This window comes from Gossypium arboreum, chromosome 11 (assembly GCF_025698485.1).
Source record: "Gossypium arboreum isolate Shixiya-1 chromosome 11, ASM2569848v2, whole genome shotgun sequence".
Lineage (NCBI taxonomy): Eukaryota > Viridiplantae > Streptophyta > Magnoliopsida > Malvales > Malvaceae > Gossypium > Gossypium arboreum.
In genome coordinates, this window is record NC_069080.1 from 9,043,262 (window position 1) to 9,063,876 (window position 20,615).

Below are 20,615 nucleotides of genomic sequence, written 5' to 3' on the forward strand. Positions count from 1 at the left end.
TATATATCTACTAATTTTTTTCTAGAATTTTTGACTTATCCAATTAGTACAGTTTATTAGTTAAAGTTTCCCCTGTTTCAAAACTCGACTGCACTGACCTCTTCTTACTACGAACCATTTTTCTTCCTGTACAAAATTCATATGACTAATTAGTTTGTTTCTCTCAAAACTAGATTCAACAAGAATTCTAACCATATAAATTATACCTTCTAATTAGTTTTGTACAATTTATGGTGAATTTCAAAGTTGAAACAGGGGATCCAGAAATCGCTCGACCTGTTTCACTAAAACTCAGATATATCATAAAATATAATACTTTTACCTGTTTTGCTTATTCCATAAGAAAATATACATAATAAGATTTAATTTCATATATTATTCATCTTCAAAATATGTTTCTACAATTTTTAGTGATTTTTCAAAGTTACATCATTTCTGTTACTTCTCAATTTCTATCTTCTTCTTTATTCCCTTACCTTCTTTCTTACCTGACCTTTCCTTTTTCATAACTATAATCTACTTTTCCTTTACTGTTAATTCACTGTAATTTAACTCGTATCCTGACCCGTTGAACCACTCGGAATACTAAGGATACTAGGGTCGTTCCTGTCTATCAATATCCTGCTAATGCCATGTCTTTGACATGGACTTACATGAATTATTCCTATCTCTAATGCCATATATAATATGGACTTACATGGCTCAATCCTGTCTCCAAAGCCATATTTCTAATATGGACTTACATGGCTCATTTCGTTACGTCATCTGTCAACCCTAATATCCTAACATTCCTAGGGTTCAACAGGGCTTTCTAACACTTTTCCTCTGTCACTTCACCTTAAATTAGACTTTAAATATTTTCATAACATAATATATAAATGCTGAAATTGACAATAATAATGTAAAATAAAATAATATTGCATTTATTTACTGTAAACTTACCTCGATACAAAATGTGACTAAACTTTACAGTTTAGTCCTTTACTTTTCTTTTCCCGATCTACTCGAATTTCGCTCTTCTTGATCTATAATAGCAAATTTAGCTTATTTAATATCAACATTTATCAAAACAACCCTTTACTCAAAATTTGGCAAAATTACATTTTACCCCTAAACTTTCACATATTTGCACTTTTGCCCCAAGGCTCGTAAATTAAACTTCATCCTATTTTCTTATGTTTTATGACATGCTGATCATTTTTCCTTCTATGGCAACATCAAATTCACACACTAACATGTACTTATGACTATTAGGTATTTTACCGATTAAGCCTTTTACTCATTTTCACTTAAAACCAAGTAGCACAAGTTGTCTAGCATAATTTAAAACCTCATATTCCATCATAAAACATCAAAATACACAAATTTCACCTATGAGTATTTTTCCAAATTTGATTCTAACTTAAATTATTGCTAGCATAAGCTTTATCGAGCTAGGGACTTCAAAACGTAAAGATCATTAAAAGCGGGCTTGGAATCACTTACTATGAAGCTTGAAAGTTGGAGAAACCCCAGCTATGGAGAGAGGTAAGGTTCTGCTGGTAACTTGAAGAAGATGATACAATTTTATCATTTTTTACCTTTTATTAATGTTAATAACCAAATGACCAAAATGCCCTCCTTACTAAACTTTCAAAAATTCCTTCCATGTCCTAATTTTGTCCATGAACTTAAAATTGGTCAAATTACCATTGAAGATCTCCTAATTAATATTCCAAAATAATTTCATACTAAAAACTTCTAGAATGCAAGTTTTGTAAATTATTCGATTTAGTCCCTAACCTCAATTTAAGCACTTTATGCATAGAATTTTATCACGAAATTTTCACACAATCATGTAATCATACCATGAACCTCAAAATAATAATAAAATATTTTTTATTTTATTTTTTTTTACCCTGAATTTGTGGTTTCGCAACCACTGTTCCGTTTAGGCCCTATTTCGGAATGTTACAGGCTATGTGACCCCTGACTTGAAAATTTTTAATTTCTTTTTAAATGTTCTTATTTGTTCTGAATTGGTCCCTGAATGTTCGTAACTTATTTTTGGAGCTTCGAAAGCTCGTTTTAAGGCCTGAAACTAAATGACCTCTTTCAAATTGAATATTACTTGTGATTATGGAATTGAATTGATTAAAAAAATGTAAATCGTTATTAACCGTTCCAACTTGACTGATAACATCTTATATCCTATTTCGGCAACAGAAACGGGATATAAGTGTTAAAGTGTGCCTTACTACTACACCCAATACTTGATGGTGCAATAATTTAAATTTTTTATATGCATATTTAAAAAAAAAAAACAGGAGAGACATAGGAATTTTTTTTGTTACCCATATAATAGATTTTTATTCACCTTCAACTTTGATTTTTATTCATATTAGTAACTCAGACTGTGAAAATTACATATTCATGTAATAAAACATATAATTTGTAGTTACAAAGAATATGATATATGCAATAAATAGAAGATTAGGGTCAAGATTTTACAACCAGCGGTTATAAGCAAAAGTGTAGTTTGATAAAAATGTGATATCAACATTCAATAATTTTATGCCTTTATTAGTTTGAATCAGCAAAACAAATTCAGACGAAGATTGAAATTTTAATAATTTTATTTAATATCAAGATATAATGAGAAATTATTAAAAGAATTTTAAAATTTTGGTATAATAATTTATATCACATGGATTATTTATATATTATTAATAGATGTGAAAAAAATTACAATTTATGTTTATAATAAATACAACCATAGCTCGGTTAATAAATATTATTTATCACCAAATAAATATTATTTAATTATCATAAAGATAACTAATTTCACTATTATTAAATTTATTTTATAATCATAATTATTAAATGATAACTTTCCAAAGCGATTTTAGGACTTCTACAATAATAGTACTAGCTAGGGATTTTGAAAAAGAAGTTATAGGAGCAGAAACTTATCTTTTTGAGGATGTTGTCGATGTTTTTGTGGCTGAAGCAAGGGCTTGTGAAAGGGCTATTCTCTTTGCAGTAGAAATGGGTTTCGGATGTTTGCTCGTGGAAGGGGATTCCCTGTCGATTATCAAAAAGCTCAAGACAAAAGGGGAAGACAGATCAATTCTTAGACCAATTATACATCATATTCGTACACTGAATTTTTTGTTTTTGAAGATGTATCTTACCTTTTTGTTCCCCCGACTGGTCAATGGAGCGGCTCATACTTTGACTTTGGAAGGAAGAAGACAAATCTCTGGTATTTTGGTTGATAGGGTTCCAGAATCAATAAGGACGGTGGTGGAAAATGATTGGATGGCTTGGAACCAAAATCACCAAGATTCTTTCTAGATTTGCTTTAAAGATGGAGCAGGTTCTTTGAACCTCCATAATTGGACTCAATGCTTTTGGCCTTTCTTCATTTGTGCTCATCTTAGAAACGTTTTTGCTACACAAGGCGAAGAAATATATTCGGTTGGTATTTTGATTGTGAATCGTTTTTTGGTATTGGCTTATGGTGGTTTTCTCCTTTGCATTTTAGGTTTTGTTTTTTCTTCTGTGCGGTTTCATTATTTGGCCGTTTGGTTTACTGTTGTTTCTGTCTTTTTAATTTGCTTTTGTTGTGACTTTTGTTTTGCTCCACCTTAAACTGTGTGCTTCAATAAATATCAGTCATTTATACTAAAAAAAATATAAGTTCATATATCTTATTTACCATATTGCATTAAATTATGTTTAATAGAAAATAAATTTAATAATAGTCAAATTATTTTTCCTTTAAATTTGATTTTAAAATCTTTTTAAAAATATTTATGCAATTTAACAATAATAATTTTAAATATTTCACTTCTATCTACAACATTATCCATACCACAAACAAAAATTAGTGAGCTATTTATTTAATTTTTCATAAATCAAATTTATACTTTTACATTATTTCAAACTTTATTTTATTCAAAATAAATTATTTAAAATTTATTTCTAAAATTAAAAACAAAAATTTAAACTTTATTTCTAAAATTTAATATTATTTAAAACTTTGTTCCTAAAATTAAAAATAAAATTTATTTTAAACTTTATTTCTTAACTTACCTATAATATATATTTTTAATATTTCAAATCATTAATTATATATACATATTATAACAATTTTATCTTTAAATTCCTTCCTTATAATGATATTGAAGAATCTTATTATAGGTTCTAGTCATGTCTATTCTTTTTAACACAATGTTTAAAATTACTCATAGCTCATCCCCAACCCATACAACAACTAAAAGGAAAACTTAATATATATTTAAATTGTTTATATCTTTCAAATATTGTTTCATCAATAATTTTAGTCAATATATCATTATTTAAATAGTAAATTTATAAAACACAAAAACAACTCATGGCTCACACGAGATAAAAATTAATATTATATATTACGATGTACACAATATTTAAGGAAGTAATTTTATCGAGGGATCTAAAACTATGTTAGTGGATGCCCTAATTGTTTGCCACATCACCGCTATTAATATTAAAATAATGTGTAGATATTATTATTAATTACTAGTATTTATAATATTTAACAACAATTTATTTTATTTTATTTTTAGTATATACCATATCATATTTTTATATTATATTACAAGGTACACAATATTTAAGGAAATAATCCTATGTGGAGGTTTAAAATGTGACAAGCTAATTTTGACATATCATCATTATTAATATAATCAAAATAATATTTAGATGCTATTATTAATTACCAATATCTATAATATTTAAAATAATTTATTTTGATTTATTCTTAGTATAAATCTATATATTATATATCAGTGGAAAGTATCTGTTCAAACTGTACATTTTAATGTTAGCTTATTTTTACCTTATTTTGAATACTGAGATAAAATTGCCATTATATTCAGCATTAAGATGTATTTTCTTAATGTAATATAAAATTGCAATTTTTAGTATGAAAAATCAGTGGAAATTGGCTGTTCACACTGTACTGTATTTTTATGTCAGCTTATTTCTTACTTTATTTGGAATATTCAAATCAAATTTTCTATTATATTCAGCATTTAATGTATTTTTATCGAATATAAATTAATAGCCTGAAAATGGGTGGAATTTTGATTGTGTAGATTGTAATGGCACGTGGCATTGTAGTATGCTGCCAAATGTTGGATAACCAATTATGCCATGTAACTAAAATTTTCTATTTTGTAAAAAACCTAGCTATAAATATATATATATATATATATATTTAAAAATTAAGAAAAAAAGTTATTATTTCTCAAAATATGATTTACATAAAAATGTTGTTTAAATATAAAATCTATATATTTTCACCCAAATGGATTCAGCCTTCTAATTTTACTGAATGTGTTGGTAAAACAACCGCTTACGCATATCAGAAAAGTGCGAAAATACCAAAAAACCAAAGAAATGAAACAGAAAAACGAGAAAGCTCAAACAGATTCTTATTACAAAAAGGCAGCAAATGCAAAGCTTTCTTCAGTTTAATTATGGGTATTTGCAATTGCCGTGCCTAAGCCCTAAGCCTAAACTAAACCCACCTCCTCCCTCCTCCCTCCTCCGTTTAGTTTAGGAAAAGAACTCTACTTCATAATTTCTAGGGTTTCGTTTCTTTGCTATCTCATTTCCTCGGCTTTTTTTGGTTTTAGGCGGGGATTGGAATCAATGAGAGATCAATTGAATTCGGATCTGTTTGACCCGAGAACTGAGATGGTCCCAGATTTTTCGCGTGGGGCGTCTAGCTCCGATGGTGATTTCGGTTTCGCTTTCAACGATAGTAATTTCTCTGACAGACTTCTTCGGATTGAGATTATGGGCGGGCCCCCTCAGTGCCGCCCCGATGGAGAGGGTTGCACCAGCATCGCCGATTGGGCTCGCCACCGCAAAAGGCGTCGAGAGGATATCAAGAAGGAAACCGGTTTGTTTGTGAAACCCTTTTTTCTCATTTCTCCTTTTTTTTTCTTATAACTCTCTCATATCTTCTGTTTGTTTAGCTGAGAAAATCAAAGAAAATTTTAAATTTCAAACCTACTAATTTCAATTTCTAAAATCGGTTCTCTGTGGACTTCTGTTAAAGTGAACAAATTCATAATCAAGTTATTAAATTTACTTGTTTAATTTTTTATAAATAAAAGATTGCGCTGAATTGTTTTTGTCCTAAATTAAGTCCCCCCTTCCGCGGCCTCTATCCATGCACGAAGACATTAAGAGCATAGAACTTAAAAGGGGTCAATGGGAGCCTGATACGATGTTGTTAGGGCGTAGATTTTAAAGAGTTGATATTTTCTCTCACTTTGACATATGAACATGTTAATAAGCTTTTGTGTTTGACTGACGTTCTTTTTTTTAACCCTGTGCTGTCTGTGAATCTTTGCGACTACATATGTCTTGTACAGGAACCTAGTCTATTCCGTAATGTGGCCTGGTTTCTAACGCTTTTGATTTTCTTTTCCAGTTTTGGATCTTAGTTTATGTCCTGAGGAGCAGATTTTAAATGACAACCAGCCTGATATGGACGATGGTGTAGGCTGTGAGAATCAAGACGAGGAGCCAGTGGCAATGGTTGAAGAAACACAATCAGGTTTTAATTTTGTTTAGACATCATACGATTTGGTTCATTTACTACCATTTTCCATGGTACACATTCTGATCTTTCCTGTATCTTTTGTAGGTGATGAGGATGCGAATAGCAATGAATCAAGCTGGAGCATGGATTGTTCTGCAGTTCTGAGAGTTAAAACATTGCATATCAGTTCTCCCATTTTAGCAGCAAAAAGTCCCTTCTTCTACAAGGTAAGAGATTGTTTTTCTTTAAAAGTTTTTCATGAGAAAATACTAAAAGAGACATCATGTTTCTGGAATTGAAATATAGTTTGCAAGAATGTTTGTCGCCTCTCTTCTTATTGATAATTAGTTTCTTTTAATTGTTTATTGACAAATTGTAGCTTTTCTCAAATGGGATGAGGGAGTCGGAGCAACGGCATGTAACCTTAAGAATCAATGCCTCTGGTATGCATAAACTTCAATATATGGTTCTTGGTTATGTTACTTATTCAAACAAGTGTCAGCGGGCTAAGTTAAATGACAACTTCTACGGTATTGATATACAGAGGAAGCTGCTCTCATGGAGCTTTTGAATTTTATGTATAGCAACAACTTATCTGTCACCACAGCTCCTGAATTGCTTGATGTGCTGATGGCTGCTGACAAATTTGAGGTTGCCTCTTGTATGAGATACTGCAGCCGGCTATTGCGCAATTTGCCTATGACACCAGAGTCAGCTTTGCTTTATTTGGATCTTCCCTCGAGTGTGTTAATGGCTGAAGCTGTCCAACCATTGACTGATGCTGCAAAGCAGTATCTCGCTGCCCGTTACAAAGACATTACCAAGTAAGCTCTTCTTCAAGCTTCATCTCCCCCCACCTCCCTTTTCCTTTTGACATGACATTGATAGTTTTGTTAGTCTTGTGATGTGATTACGTACCTTATCTAGTTTGAACTGCCAGTGAGACAGAAATCTGAGATGTTTAATAAGTTTCAAGTGTCCATCTTTACATGTCCTAGAAGTATTCTTTTGAGCTCCTTGGATCCATATGTTCTGAAAAATTGCATTCTTAGCTTGGACAACTAGCTTTAATGTTCTTTTTCAAAAAGAAAAATTACAAAGATTTAATTGTGATAGTTTTGGGAAAACTTAAGGATGAGTTGAAAGCTAATGTTAATGACAGTAGAAGAACCAAGCTGCGAATTTAGTTGTCCTTTTTCTTTCTCTCCCTCTTCTTGTTTTGGGCATAGTCAAAGTAAAAATCATGCATATGTAGATGCTTATTTATGCTTTTGGAGCACATTTTACCAGGTACCAAGAAGAGGTATTGGCTTTGCCACTAGCTGGGATTGAGGCAATATTGTCCAGTGATGATCTGCAAATCGCATCTGAGGATGCTGTGTATGACTTCGTGTTAAAGTGGGCAAGGGCTCAGTACCCAAAACTGGAAGAGCGTAGGGAAGTGCTTGGTTCGCGCCTTGCTCGCTTTATTCGCTTCCCTTATATGACCTGCCGGAAGCTTAAGAAGGTGTTAACAAGTAACGATTTTGATCATGAGGTTTCATCGAAACTTGTGCTTGAGGCCCTTTTTTTCAAGGCTGAAGCTCCACATAGACAACGAAGTTTGGCTGCAGAGGAGTCTGCCAGCTTGAACCGTCGCTTTATTGAGCGAGCTTACAAGTATCGGCCTGTTAAGGTGGTGGAATTTGAACTTCCCCGTCAGCAATGTGTTGTATACCTGGACTTGAAGAGGGAGGAGTGTGCAAATTTATTCCCTTCTGGACGAGTTTATTCTCAGGCATTCCACCTGGGTGGACAAGGTTTCTTCCTTTCAGCCCATTGCAACATGGACCAGCAGAGCTCTTTCCATTGCTTCGGGTTGTTTTTAGGAATGCAGGAAAAGGGTTCTGTTAGTTTTGCAGTGGACTATGAATTTGCAGCAAGGTCAAAGCCAACAGAGGAGTTCGTCAGCAAATACAAAGGCAACTACACATTCACCGGCGGCAAGGCTGTTGGCTACCGGAATTTATTCGCTATACCTTGGACTTCTTTCATGGCTGAAGACAGTCTTTACTTCATAAATGGTATACTCCATCTTCGGGCTGAGTTAACCATCAGGCACTAACCAACTCCTGTTTGATCCATCGAATTTCTGCTTTCTAACTCCCCTTTTGTTGTTGCTCTGCTCAGATAATGAGCCAAAGGGAATGTAAAAGTAAATGGATAAACTTTTGTTTTTGTTTCTTCAAGGATCGTGTTGATGGGTTTGTTTGGCTATGGAGGTGGATTAACGTCTATATTAACTTATTTTATCTGTATTTAAGCAACTACTTTAAGATAATTTTTATTTGTGTTGGAAGCCGTTACCTCAGTATTGCGGTGGTCTCTGTTATCAAAAGGTTTTGTTAGATGGTCTGAATCGCGATGTGACATCTTTGTAAGCCTTGACTCGGGGGTTATCAATATGACAAGGCTGATGGGGCTGGGGAGCGAAATCCGTAAGAAAGCAAAGTTGAATGAGAATGAAGGGGAAGACGATGGCACTGCCAATAATTATATTGATTTTGAGGATGTAGATAAGCTCTAAAAAGTTTTCTTTTTCCCTTTCATATGGTTAGGTACATTCTAATATTTAACAAGTTTTAGCTTTAACAATGCGTGTTATTGTTTTCTCCAAGAGTTGTACCTTTAGCCGTAGGGAAAGTAGAGATCTTCATGCTGTTGGACTCCATATATGTATGGGAAAAAGAGTCATGATTCCACCTTCCTTGGAGAAAACTGTTCAACTTAAGTTCAGGCAGACCCGCAGATTTACAGAGAGATATCAAGAAAGCTTATGCACGCTCGAATTTGTTACTTATTATCTGTGCGGCTTGAATTTGATTCATAGGCATTGTGCTAAGGGAATAAGTAAATATATCAGATTCAATATACATTTGAATGGAAGAAACGGGTTACTTTCTCCACATTAACATGATATATATACATATGTATAAGATGGAAGCTACAGTCGTACATAGCAAATTGACAAGTATCATCTCATTAACAGGCCAAATAAAACAATATTTCATGCACAGCAATCCTACAATTACAGGATATTGATGTGTCTTTTACAGGTTACAAAAAAGGAGCAAAAAGATAATGATAGCAAATAAGTGAACATGACATTCTTGGGCATCTATTCAGTTCCAGTAATCTTATTCTTCAGTGCCTCGATATCCGTGGCTAGTTCTTTCCTGCTTGACTGAGGAAATTAGGATGTTGTTAGCACATGGTTTTCAGTAATTATATGCATGTCTCAAACATAAGCCAATTTTTAATATTTAAAGGTCTCGTGTGTAACTCTTAAATATTTGGTTCAAATACATCATTATCTCTTCATGCACATGTAAATCTCCCCAGAGTTCTTGCTTAGAATGCCAATTTAGCACTTTGCTAGTATTTGAATGATGATTAACGCAGGATGGCTGACCCAAAAAGAACAAGATTATCAGGTACTAAGATTCATTAGTGAATCTTACCTTGAAGAGAAGGTATCTGTAGATAAACCATCCTGTGTATCCAACTCCTACCAACTCCATTATCTTCGGAAGCTGGTTATCACAGAAAATTGTTTCAGATTGGATGAGTAGCCTAATCGAAAGAGAAGACAGGTTGCAGCAAATTCATGGCTGAGTAGTGAAGTGTAGTGTTAAGAGTTCATTTACCAAAGGGACCGAGTTAATGGCACCAATAAGAATGGATGATAGCCAAACAGCAACTAATGCCCCACCACCGTAAAGAACAACTGTGGTCTTGTCCTCAACTTTATCCCACTAGTAAACATTGGAAAGAAGCCAAGTCAGTTCAGCCTAAGAAACTTTTAAAGCAAGAAACCATTTTATTTCTTTAACAAACGTGGCCATAGACTGGGGTTGAGGCTATTGAAGGGGTTACAGATATTGGAATCCGAATCTTAGATGTATAAGATGCAATCATTTAAGGGTGTTGCATGAACCAGTTGGATTAAACACTTGATTCCAAAAATTGATTATTTAGAAGATATAAAGACTGGAATTGTTAGTAGTACAGTAATAAGGCCATGTTCTCTCACCTTTTCCTTCAAGTCAGCGAAAAGGTCACCAGCATCAACAGAGGTCTCTTCTGAGGCTTTTGTCTGCAGTAGAGAAAACCTCTTGGATTCTGTTTTTGAAATAAAAAAGTGGACAGGGATTAAAATAATAAGCCAAGGCATACATAACCCAGAGACTTTTATGAAATGCACAGAATCTCAGCATATAAAAGAAAAAAAGAAAGACTGCGACAACCCAAACGAAAACAATTTGTTGGGCTTATTTATGCTGAATGCATTAGGAAGAAAGAACAATTAAAACATTTTATCTAAAGTTCTCTCCATAAGCAATTACTGAATATGCATTTTACATGGCTCCCTCCAAGTTTAAAAGTGAAAAAGGAAAGAAAAGAAACGAGATTTTTTTGAAACTTGTACTCAAATTCTATCCCAATCTTTGCTCTATTTCATATATTGAAATTTCAACTCCAATTTCAATGCCAGGAGACGTAAAAACAAATAAAGTAGTTGGCCTCACCCACTGCATCACCGTGTTAAATTGGGATAGCATATCCATTTCAAATATGGGTAGAAGAGCACAAGAGAAAGTCAACTCATAAGTATTGAAATGAATGCACATTATGCAAGTGAAGTGAGTGGTAAAAGGGAATCTAATAGCAGATTACCTGGGATTAGCTTAACGGAAGAGGAAAAAGACAAGGAAGCGGTCGAAACGCGAGGAGGGAGAGGCGGCAAGGCACTGCAGCGGGTAGTTCCAACGGAGGCTGCCGGAAAACGAGGAATCAAAACGGCGGTGGCCACCATGGAGGATGAAGAGGATGCAGCTGTCGCCATTTTTAAATGAATTTTCGCAGTTTCTGATATGTGGCCGCTCCAAACGCAACAAATCCTATACTTTAGCGGCCCTGTTTTACAATTTATTGAGGCTCTCTTCAAAGATTCTTTTTTCTTTTTCTTTTTTTTGTTTTACAAATTAATTTTGAAATTGGGAAAAAGAAAAGGACTGGAGTTTGCCAACTTAGAAACAGTGATTAAGGAGAAGGACACGTGGATAAGATTAGGATTATGAGTGGTTGGTTCTCTATCTGCAAATCTACGCTGGAGGTCTCTCTCTTCACTCATTTCTGCTTTCTTTCTTTCTTTTTTAAATAAAAAAAAAAAAAAGCCAAAAATCAGACGAACTCCCACATGCTGATGCTGTCTTGTTTCGTCATTTCGCTTTTCTCTGTTGCCCCAAAATTGTATTTTACTTTTGTTACTTGTTTCCTTTTCGTATGTATATTTTTAAATTTTCATATATTATTGGTATATATATACCTACTTGACTGTTTATACCTATTTAGTATTAAAATTTTTTTAACCTAATCGATACCTAAATTTAAAAATCATATGTTAATCTGGTACTTCCTTTGAATAGTTGATTAACATATTTAAAATACATTGATATGACACTTATATGGCATTAACAACGAAACGTGTCAACTGCACATTTTGACTTATTTATTTATTTGTCACGTGTTAAAATGTAATATTATCACATGTCATTTTTATATTAGTTGTAACATCCCAAAATAGAGGCTAAACTGAACAGTGGTTGTGAAACCACAAATTCGAGGTAGAAAATTTTATTTTATTATTATTTTGAGGTTCATGATATGATTGCATGATTGTGTGAAAATTTCGTGATGAAATTCTATGCATAAAGTGCTTAAGTTGAGATTAGGGACTAAATCGAATAATTTACAAAACTTGCATTCTAGAAGTTTTTAGTATGAAATTTCTTTGGAATATTAATGAGGAGGCCTTAAATAGCAATTTGACCAATTTCTAAGTCTATGGACAAAAATTGGACATGGATGAAATTTTTGGAAAGTTTAGTAGTAAGGGCATTTTGGTCATTTAGTTATTAAAATGAATTAAAAACAAAATTAAAAGCCAATTTTTGTCCATCTTCTTCATTAGGCCGAAATTTCAAGGGTTCTCCATAGCTAGGGTTTGTTTCAAGCTTTCAAGCTCCATAGTAAGTGATTCCAAGCCTCATTTTTAATGATCTTTACGTTTTTGGAGTCCCGATAACTTGATTAAGCTTATTCTAGCAATAAGTCAAACTAGGGTTCATATTTGGAAAAATACCCATAGGTGAAATTTGTGTATTTTGGTGTTTTATGATAGAATATGACGTTTTAAATTATGTTAGACAACTTGTGTTACTCGGTTTTAAGTGAAAACGAGTAAAAGGGCTTAATCGGTAAAAATACCTAATAGTCATAAGTACATGTTAGAGCGTGAATTTGATGTTGTCATAGAAGGGAAAAATGATCAGCATGTCATAATACATAAGAAAATAGGATGAAGTTTAATTTACGAGCCTTGGGGCAAAAGTGCAAATATGTGAAAGTTTAGGGGCAAAAATGTAATTTTGCCAAAGTTTGGGTCAAGGACTGTTTTAATAAATGTGAGAACTAAATAAGCTAAATTTTTTATTATAGATCAAGAAGGACAAAATCCGGAGTTAGACCGGGGAAAGAAAAAGATAGTGGACTAAATCGATATAGTTGATCGTATTTTGTTTCGAGGTAAGTTTATGGTAAATAAATGCATTATTCTATTATTTTATGTTAATTTTGTTAATTTCCAGCATGTGTATATTTATTTTATGAAATTATTCAAAGAAGACTCAAGCATGAATTGATAGAGAAGTATTTCAGAAAGTCCCGGTTGAACCTTAGGAATGTGTAGGATACAAATGTCATGACATTAGGGTTTAAGGATACCGTGTAAGACCATGCTAAGGCATGGCCATTGGTAAGGTTTTTAAGGCAAGGAAATCATGTAAGACCATGTCAAGACATGGCATTGATAAGTTACTATAAGGCAAAGGTCCCATGTAAGACCATGCCAAGGCATGGCATTGGTGAGTTCATAAGGCAAGGCTACCATGTAAGACCATGTCAAGACATGGCAATGGTAAGTTTCAAAAGGATACCACGTAAGACCATGACAAGTCATGGCAATGGTAAGGTACCGTGTATCCTTAGTATTCCAAGTGGTTCAACGGGAAAATTTAAAGAGAATATCAAGGTAAGGTAAGGTAAGGCGAGTTATACTAAAAAGGTAAGACAAGTTCATGCTAGAAGAGTAAAGGTAAGTACATAATGTTCATGTATGCTTCATAAGGAAAAAGGTAAGTAAAATGTATTAATAAATTTGATTAAGTAAGTAAGTATTTAAGTAAGTGAGTAAGTGAAGAAGTTTAAAATATGTCTATGACAATTAATGAAGTTGCATTATGTAGTATCATGCCAAGTAGTAAGAAAGTTCTTATGAATGTTGTTATTTATTTGCATGCAAACTTACTAAGCTTAATGCTTACCCCTTTATTTTCCTTCTTTTATAGTTTTTCAAGCTAACTCGGGATCGTAAAGCACGTTGGAGGTCCCGCACACTATCACGAGGATTATTTTGGTATAGCTAGACGTTTCATTTTGAGTATGGCATGTATAGCATTGTAGCCATTTTGTGTGTATGATCTTATGATATGGCTAATGATTGGTATGTAAATGCTTGATAATGATTAGCTGTTGGAATGGCTAATCAAAGACATGTTTGGTGTTATGTATGCCTAAATGCTAGTTATTCCATGGAAATTATGAAAAATGGTGAAATTAGCACAATCAGACAGTAGCATTGACGTGAATTTGAAAAATCACTAAAAATAGTAGAAATGGAATTAAATGATGAATAAGTTATGAAATCAAATATTATTATGTCTATTTTCAAATGGAAGAAACAAAATAGGTAAATGAGATATATTTTATGAGATATTTAAATTTTTGTGAAACAGGGCCAGAGCGATTTCTGGATTCCCCTGTTCTGAATTTAAAAATTCATCATAAATTTTAAAAAAATAATTAGAAGTCATTCTTTATATGTACAGATTCCTTATTGAGTCTAGTTTTAAGAGAAACAAACTTCATAGTCATTGAAATTCTATACAGAGAGATATCTGATTCAGTAATATACAGAGGTCGAAGCAATCGAACCCTGAAACATGGGAGACTTTAACTAATAAACTGTACTAATTGGCTTGACCAAAAATTCTAGAAACAAATTTTAAATAGATATATGAGTCTAGTTTCAGGGAAAATTTACGGAATTGGATTTCGAGTTTCGGAACTCGAGATATGAATTTTAAGCTTAATCGTGACGTGATTGCTAGCTTGACTGGAAAATTTAAAAATAAATTGTTTGAGCTGTTTAAGTAATGAATTAAGTCGGTTAACACCTCGTGTTCGACGCCGGCGACGGTCTCGGGTATGGGGCGTTACATTAGTCAATAGTGCCACATCAACATTTTTTAACGATATTAATCAAGTACTTAAAAGAAGTACCAAATTGGCTTAAGGTTTTCATGTTTAGATTCTAATTAGGCTCAAGAAAAAAAATTTAAGTATCAAGTAGGTATAATTTGTCAAGTTTAAATAATTCCATATATATTAACCTGATATCATTCTACGTATATACATAAACAATATAATTTGACTAAAAGCTCAATAATTTTAGTGATTTTTATGTATACTATATATTTAAAAAAGTAGAACCCTAATATTTCACTAAAAAAAAGTAGAACCCTATGTGTTGGCATGATAGTCAAAGGAGTTCAACGTGCCAAGTGTGGTCTGGGTTCGAGTCATGCTAGTCGTGTTGCTATTAGGATTTTACCCTACTCTTGTAATTCACACAAAAAAAAAAAAGAGTAAAACATGCAACATGTTATAACCCTGTCTGTATAAGGACACGTGGCAAGCTGGAAGGACACCTGAGTGACAAGCCAATCGACAACAAAATGAGAAATCATTCACAAGTCTTACTTTCTGGCACAACCATTTGGACAAGCGTAAGCCATTTGATACCCAGACTTTTAGGCTTTCGTTAGGAACGTGATGTCATTTGTCACCAAACACGATATGGGTTCAACTTCTATATACCATCAAGTCAGAATGAATGAGATGATTTGTCCCATTAGAGACATTTTCATCCCATTGAAGATATCCATTCCACACATTCCACAATGATGTCTAGATGGCAATTTCAACATGTTAACACCATCCCACACGAGACCCCGTAACACCATTTCACATGGCAAGCCCCTATATTCTTTTATATTTTTAGAATTTAGTCCCTTTTTATTTCAAAAAGTTTTGTCCATTTACTTTTTAAATTTAAAAATGCAATTGTTATTTTTTTTTGTTAACTTTAGGTTTATTTTTTGTTACATGACTATTAAGTGAGTTGTTTTTTATTTTAATTTCACAATATTATGCTAGCAAATTCAACAAAAATATAATAATGTTAATAATTCACCTTAAATTATAAATAAATTATAAAGTTTGAAAAGTAAATTGAATAAATTTAGCATATTTTAACCTAAATTTTAACATTATCCTTGAAATATTAACCTTAAATTTTTTATTTCTTTTAATATTATCCTTGAAGTATTTTATAATTTTAAAAAATATCAAACATATTTTTAACTTAAATTCAATTCTTAATATTATAATTTATCAAATTGACACCAAATCAAATTTTAATAATATAAAAAAAAATAGTATTAAATTGTTGATGTGGAATGGATTGATGGGTTTAAAGAAGCAGAAACTGTAGTAGCTGAGTGAGTCTAGCGTGGATGCATGGGATTAATTGTCTAATAATTAACCTACTTGATCTGTGTAAGGCGAATTTGTTGGTCCAGGAAGTTGACTGTACTACCATTGATCACTAGATAAGGTAAATGTTTAGATCTTGCAATTCAATTTGATTAATATTGGACCATAGCTTAGATTTTTTTATTTAGTATCACGTTAAAAAGATTTGTCTTAGTATCAGGATTTAGCTAAGCATTTTTTTGATAATCCAACTAAACACTAACTTTTAATCAAATTAGTTAAGGAGTTGTTTTGGGTCAAGATGGAATTAGTGAAAAGTCTGTTTTATTTAATGAACTGCATTCGTTTGATTCCTCTGCTTCTATACATCTAATTGGTACGACCTTTTTGACTAACATATTTCTTTTACAAAGAGTCTCTCTTAATGAAGATTGAAAGAGCAACTCCTCTTGCTTATACTATCATCATCAACTTAGGCTAATGCTGCAATACTCATTAATGGATCATTATGTTCAATGAAGAAAAAGGCTTCAAACAAGCACGAAAGCTGCTATATTTTTACATTCACAAATTATGCTCTCAACAGGAATGAGAATCCGAAACTGGCCGTTGAAGTTCATTGGTTTTTTGATAATCCAAGTAAGCAGTTGAAGTTGATCATGATGATTATTCATGGACAGAGAGGACTACTGTCAACCTACAGGGTGTAGATAACAGAGCTTGTGAAGTGGAAATGGAGGATCAAAGTAAGAGCCATTAAGAATGGCTAATGTAGTAAGTTTGTTGGCAGCTTCAGTAGCATGTATCCCGTCCCAGCTAACATAGTTGTTGGGGTCTTTACATGCCGATGCTGTCACCTTGGTTCCATTCATCACCTTCGTATTCCCACAATAAACCTCTGGGTGAAAATTATAGTTGCCACCACCATATCCACAACAAGCTTTAGTACCATATCTAAGACCTGTTTCAGAAAAAAAAGACAGGGGTTCATCCAATGTATATATTGAACTAAAATACTATAAAACCCAACTTTGCAATGTGGAAATTCACTTTATTCGAAGAATGTAAATTACCATGGGACGTGGGATCCTGGAAAAGCTGCAAAAGTACAGCATGAGTGTCCACATATATTAAAGAAACATTGGAAAGTTCTCGTCTGGTTTGGCTTAGTGCCTCCTTTAACATGTTATTATAATCGACCACAGCCTTGTTGTAAGAGATAAGGCAACCAAATTTGTCCAAGTCCGAGGTTTCGTGAGGCAGCTGCACTAATAACGCTGGATAACAACCAACTGGTGCAAGATTTAGAACAAAAAATGTACGCCCCCCTAGACCAAATAGCTCCTGGAAAATCCAGCCACGAAATTCAATCCCAAATTAAAAATTTTGAGCTTGTAAAACTATCACTATCTTTCTCAGTTCCCTACCTTGACAGTGGCAGCAATTTGCGAAACCACTTGAGGAAGATATTGCTTCACTCCCTCGATATCAATGGCTTTCAAATTTGAAGTAAAATCATTCTGACCAATATAAAAGGTGTAGATTGATTTCCCAAAGATATCCGGTGAAGGCAGCTGCGTTGATCCTAACAGTGTTTAACACTTAACGATCTTTAGTAAAAGGAAATGTTGTCAACATTTTATTATCATTTGCGTAACGAGACATGTGCTGGTGTGGTACCTTTTGTATTCTCAGAATGATATTCAACAACTTTGGCCTTGAATTCCTTCATCTGATTAAGCTGAATGGCCAAAGAAAAAGGACTGATCCCAGTAACAAATAATGAAGTGTTAGGCAAAAGCACTGTGGAAGCCAGCGTTGCAAAGTTAACTCCATGCCTATAATCAGATACTATTGATTGCAAGTATGGGCTGATAAATGGCATTCCCAGTGCTTGTGCTGCAAATATTAGAAACAATCATTAAAAATAACTAGTTCTGTTAAAAGGAGCTAACATATCTGATTTCCCAGATCTTCTCTCTCAGGGCAGAGGTTGAAATTTAGTAATGATGGCAAAATCAGAATCTAAAAGAATAAGATGATAAATAAATAGAAGCTTATCAGAGTTTATACCCAAGAAATCAAGTATAAGTCTGCCATCAGTAGCACGACCAGATGGTTTGTGGAAGAAGGTCATGCCAAAAGGTCCCGACTGAGCCGGGAAAGCAGCCCAAAAGCCGCCCGTATCAGAATTTGAATCGCCAAAGTTGAAGATTGCTTTGAATTCACATTTGGAATCTTGGGTTAAACAAGTTGACAACATTGCCATCCCCACCGACAGTACCACCAACACATGCCTGAAATGAACAATGATTTTGGGTAAAGACAGCGGCATCTTTGATTGAAAGCGGAATTGGATTTGCTGTTTGGATAGTCGAGGTGTGTAGACAAGAGAGCTCACTGGCTGACTGAGCCTGACATTATATATATGAAAATATATAAAAAGTGAAAGTGAAAATTGAAATCCAAATGTGGAAGTGAACCTCTCTGACACGCACGCCCAACACAAAAATAAAGATAACAAAGCATCATTGAAAAAAGGCTCAATTTTGGGCGGCTCATCAGTGTGGGCGTAGCGGTTGCATAGCCGAAAGGCTTTTCCTTTTAGTTACAGGCGTGCTTCCCTTGTATGTCATGGTGGTCCACTGAGCCATGGACCATAACCCTGACCGGTTGCGAACCGTATAACTCCAGTCGGCATTACAATCCATCACCAAAAACATGTTTTAGACCATGTTTTTGTTTAGACTCGGCTCATATGTAAAATAAAACGTTTTATTCTTGTTACACATAATAAACACCTCATGCCTCATATTCCATGGTACGAAGAGCATCACTATAACACTATCAAAGACAATCTTTACATGAGATTCAATTTTCAAGTACATAAATCTTGTATTAAGATACATGCAAATCATGATTTAGGCCTAAATTTAAATTTTTATAAGAATGATTCTAAATCTTTCTTTTTCTAATAAATATCCTTCTTTCAAAAATAAAAGAATATAAAGGGAGACAATGCAAGATTAACCATAAACTATCACTTGCTAAAACATCATTTGAGACCTTTACCTTCAATGACTTTTTGTACTACACGATGTGAATTATTATCATAGTCTATCCAAATACCTTATATAACTTAATTGTTATAACAATTGGCATCACATAAGAGTACTTGAATGGAAAATTATGACTCAACCAACTTAAAATATCTTAGAAATATAAAAAAGCAAAGCGAACTATAAGTTGATGATCAACAATATTAAAATTAATATATTATGATTAATATGGATAGTGGATACGAAAATAATCGGTATGTGCAAGGAAGTATTAGTACTATTATGATCAACGACAACTTTGTTGCTGCTTTGAAAGCTTCTTGATGCACCGTTTGCCTTCGATTAGTTTTTGCCTTGTCGATATCGTTTCAATTTTTTACTGTTAGGTTGTCTCCTTCCTTGATTATTGCCTTGATGTTAGTTCAAAGTTGTTGAATTGATTGATTGTTTATGGTATTAAAACTTATTTGGATAAGTAGAATTAGATGTATTGAAATTTTAGGAAGGTTGGTTAGCATTTCCTGGCACATATCTTTTGTGTTCTTTTCTACTAACCTCTCAAAGAAATAAAAAATTTTAAGAAGGTTGGTAAAATGGAGTATCAAACTTAGGGAATTTGGATTGGAATTAAAGTTCAAGCATCGGTCGATTTTATAGTTGAATGCTTGAAGAGCCAGTCATAGTAAGTAAGAATGACTATGGAACGAAGCGAGGACATATATTATTAAATTTACCATCACTCCATAATTGACATGTTTTGTTCTACCACCCACTTCACTCCATTATTAATGTATAATCTTAAAAATTACTATTATTTACATAGATGTTGGATCCATCCATTCTAATCTACTCCACCCCGCTCTACTTCAATTTAATTTTTGCTATTTATCTTTAAAGTTTTTAATCATTTTAAAGTCAAGCGAAAATTTAAACATAATTCTTCACAAAAAATATTTAAACATAAAATATAAGATTTTTTTCTATATTACATTATAATATTTTTATTTTTTAATAGTTTATATATACAAAGATTAAATGAGAATTTGAAATAGTAGAGCAAGTTGGAGCGAGGTAATACTCACTATCTAAAAGAAAAAATTACCCTATATCGCTTCACATCCACTTTTCTAATTGTTAATAATAAAAGGATGAAACTTTTAACACAAAGAATTATTTTATTGTTTAATCTAATATATATGGATTAATTTATTATTTTTAAAAAGAAAAAATAAAATTAAATATGGTATCCATAATTTTGT

At 33.0% G+C, this 20,615-nt stretch overlaps 3 protein-coding genes across 3 annotated transcripts; 1 reads left to right on the forward strand and 2 right to left on the reverse strand.

Annotated features, from left to right (window-relative positions):
* Nucleotides 1-5,332: 5,332 nt before the first annotated feature.
* Nucleotides 5,333-9,795, forward strand: LOC108473631 (BTB/POZ domain-containing protein POB1-like). The gene is made up of 6 exons (XM_017775305.2): nucleotides 5,333-5,932; nucleotides 6,470-6,595; nucleotides 6,686-6,807; nucleotides 6,960-7,023; nucleotides 7,125-7,404; nucleotides 7,871-9,795. The coding sequence occupies exons 1-6, from the start codon at nucleotides 5,680-5,682 to the stop codon at nucleotides 8,682-8,684; spliced, it is 1,659 nt and encodes a 552-aa protein (XP_017630794.1). The 5' UTR covers nucleotides 5,333-5,679; the 3' UTR covers nucleotides 8,685-9,795.
* Nucleotides 9,518-11,721, reverse strand: LOC108473632 (protein CURVATURE THYLAKOID 1A, chloroplastic). Its single transcript, XM_017775306.2, has 5 exons — nucleotides 11,297-11,721; nucleotides 10,653-10,741; nucleotides 10,267-10,374; nucleotides 10,081-10,152; nucleotides 9,518-9,803 (listed from the first exon to the last, which is right to left on the reverse strand). The coding sequence occupies exons 1-5, from the start codon at nucleotides 11,463-11,465 to the stop codon at nucleotides 9,738-9,740; spliced, it is 504 nt and encodes a 167-aa protein (XP_017630795.1). The 5' UTR covers nucleotides 11,466-11,721; the 3' UTR covers nucleotides 9,518-9,737.
* Nucleotides 11,722-16,792: 5,071 nt separating this feature from the next.
* Nucleotides 16,793-18,977, reverse strand: LOC108472595 (GDSL esterase/lipase At4g01130). The gene is made up of 5 exons (XM_017774137.2): nucleotides 18,371-18,977; nucleotides 17,978-18,196; nucleotides 17,725-17,882; nucleotides 17,371-17,641; nucleotides 16,793-17,258 (listed from the first exon to the last, which is right to left on the reverse strand). The coding sequence occupies exons 1-5, from the start codon at nucleotides 18,630-18,632 to the stop codon at nucleotides 16,990-16,992; spliced, it is 1,179 nt and encodes a 392-aa protein (XP_017629626.1). The 5' UTR covers nucleotides 18,633-18,977; the 3' UTR covers nucleotides 16,793-16,989.
* Nucleotides 18,978-20,615: the final 1,638 nt, after the last annotated feature.

Bases quoted from the DNA above. Each gene is read 5' to 3' on its own strand.
- LOC108473631 (XM_017775305.2), top strand. From the start codon at position 5,680: ATGAGAGATCAATTGAATTCGGATCTGTTTGACCCGAGAACTGAGATG. The intron at 6,596-6,685 runs GTTTTAATTTTG...TATCTTTTGTAG, and splicing joins GGTTGAAGAAACACAATCAG to GTGATGAGGATGCGAATAGC. The intron at 7,405-7,870 runs GTAAGCTCTTCT...ACATTTTACCAG, and splicing joins CGTTACAAAGACATTACCAA to GTACCAAGAAGAGGTATTGG.
- LOC108473632 (XM_017775306.2), bottom strand. From the start codon at position 11,465: ATGGCGACAGCTGCATCCTCTTCATCCTCCATGGTGGCCACCGCCGTT. The intron at 10,375-10,652 runs GTGAGAGAACAT...AATGTTTACTAG, and splicing joins TCGCTGACTTGAAGGAAAAG to TGGGATAAAGTTGAGGACAA. The intron at 9,804-10,080 runs GTAAGATTCACT...TAATTTCCTCAG, and splicing joins ACAGATACCTTCTCTTCAAG to TCAAGCAGGAAAGAACTAGC.
- LOC108472595 (XM_017774137.2), bottom strand. From the start codon at position 18,632: ATGCCGCTGTCTTTACCCAAAATCATTGTTCATTTCAGGCATGTGTTG. The intron at 18,197-18,370 runs GTATAAACTCTG...TAATATTTGCAG, and splicing joins ACTTATACTTGATTTCTTGG to CACAAGCACTGGGAATGCCA. The intron at 17,883-17,977 runs GTACCACACCAG...AAACACTGTTAG, and splicing joins TCATTCTGAGAATACAAAAG to GATCAACGCAGCTGCCTTCA.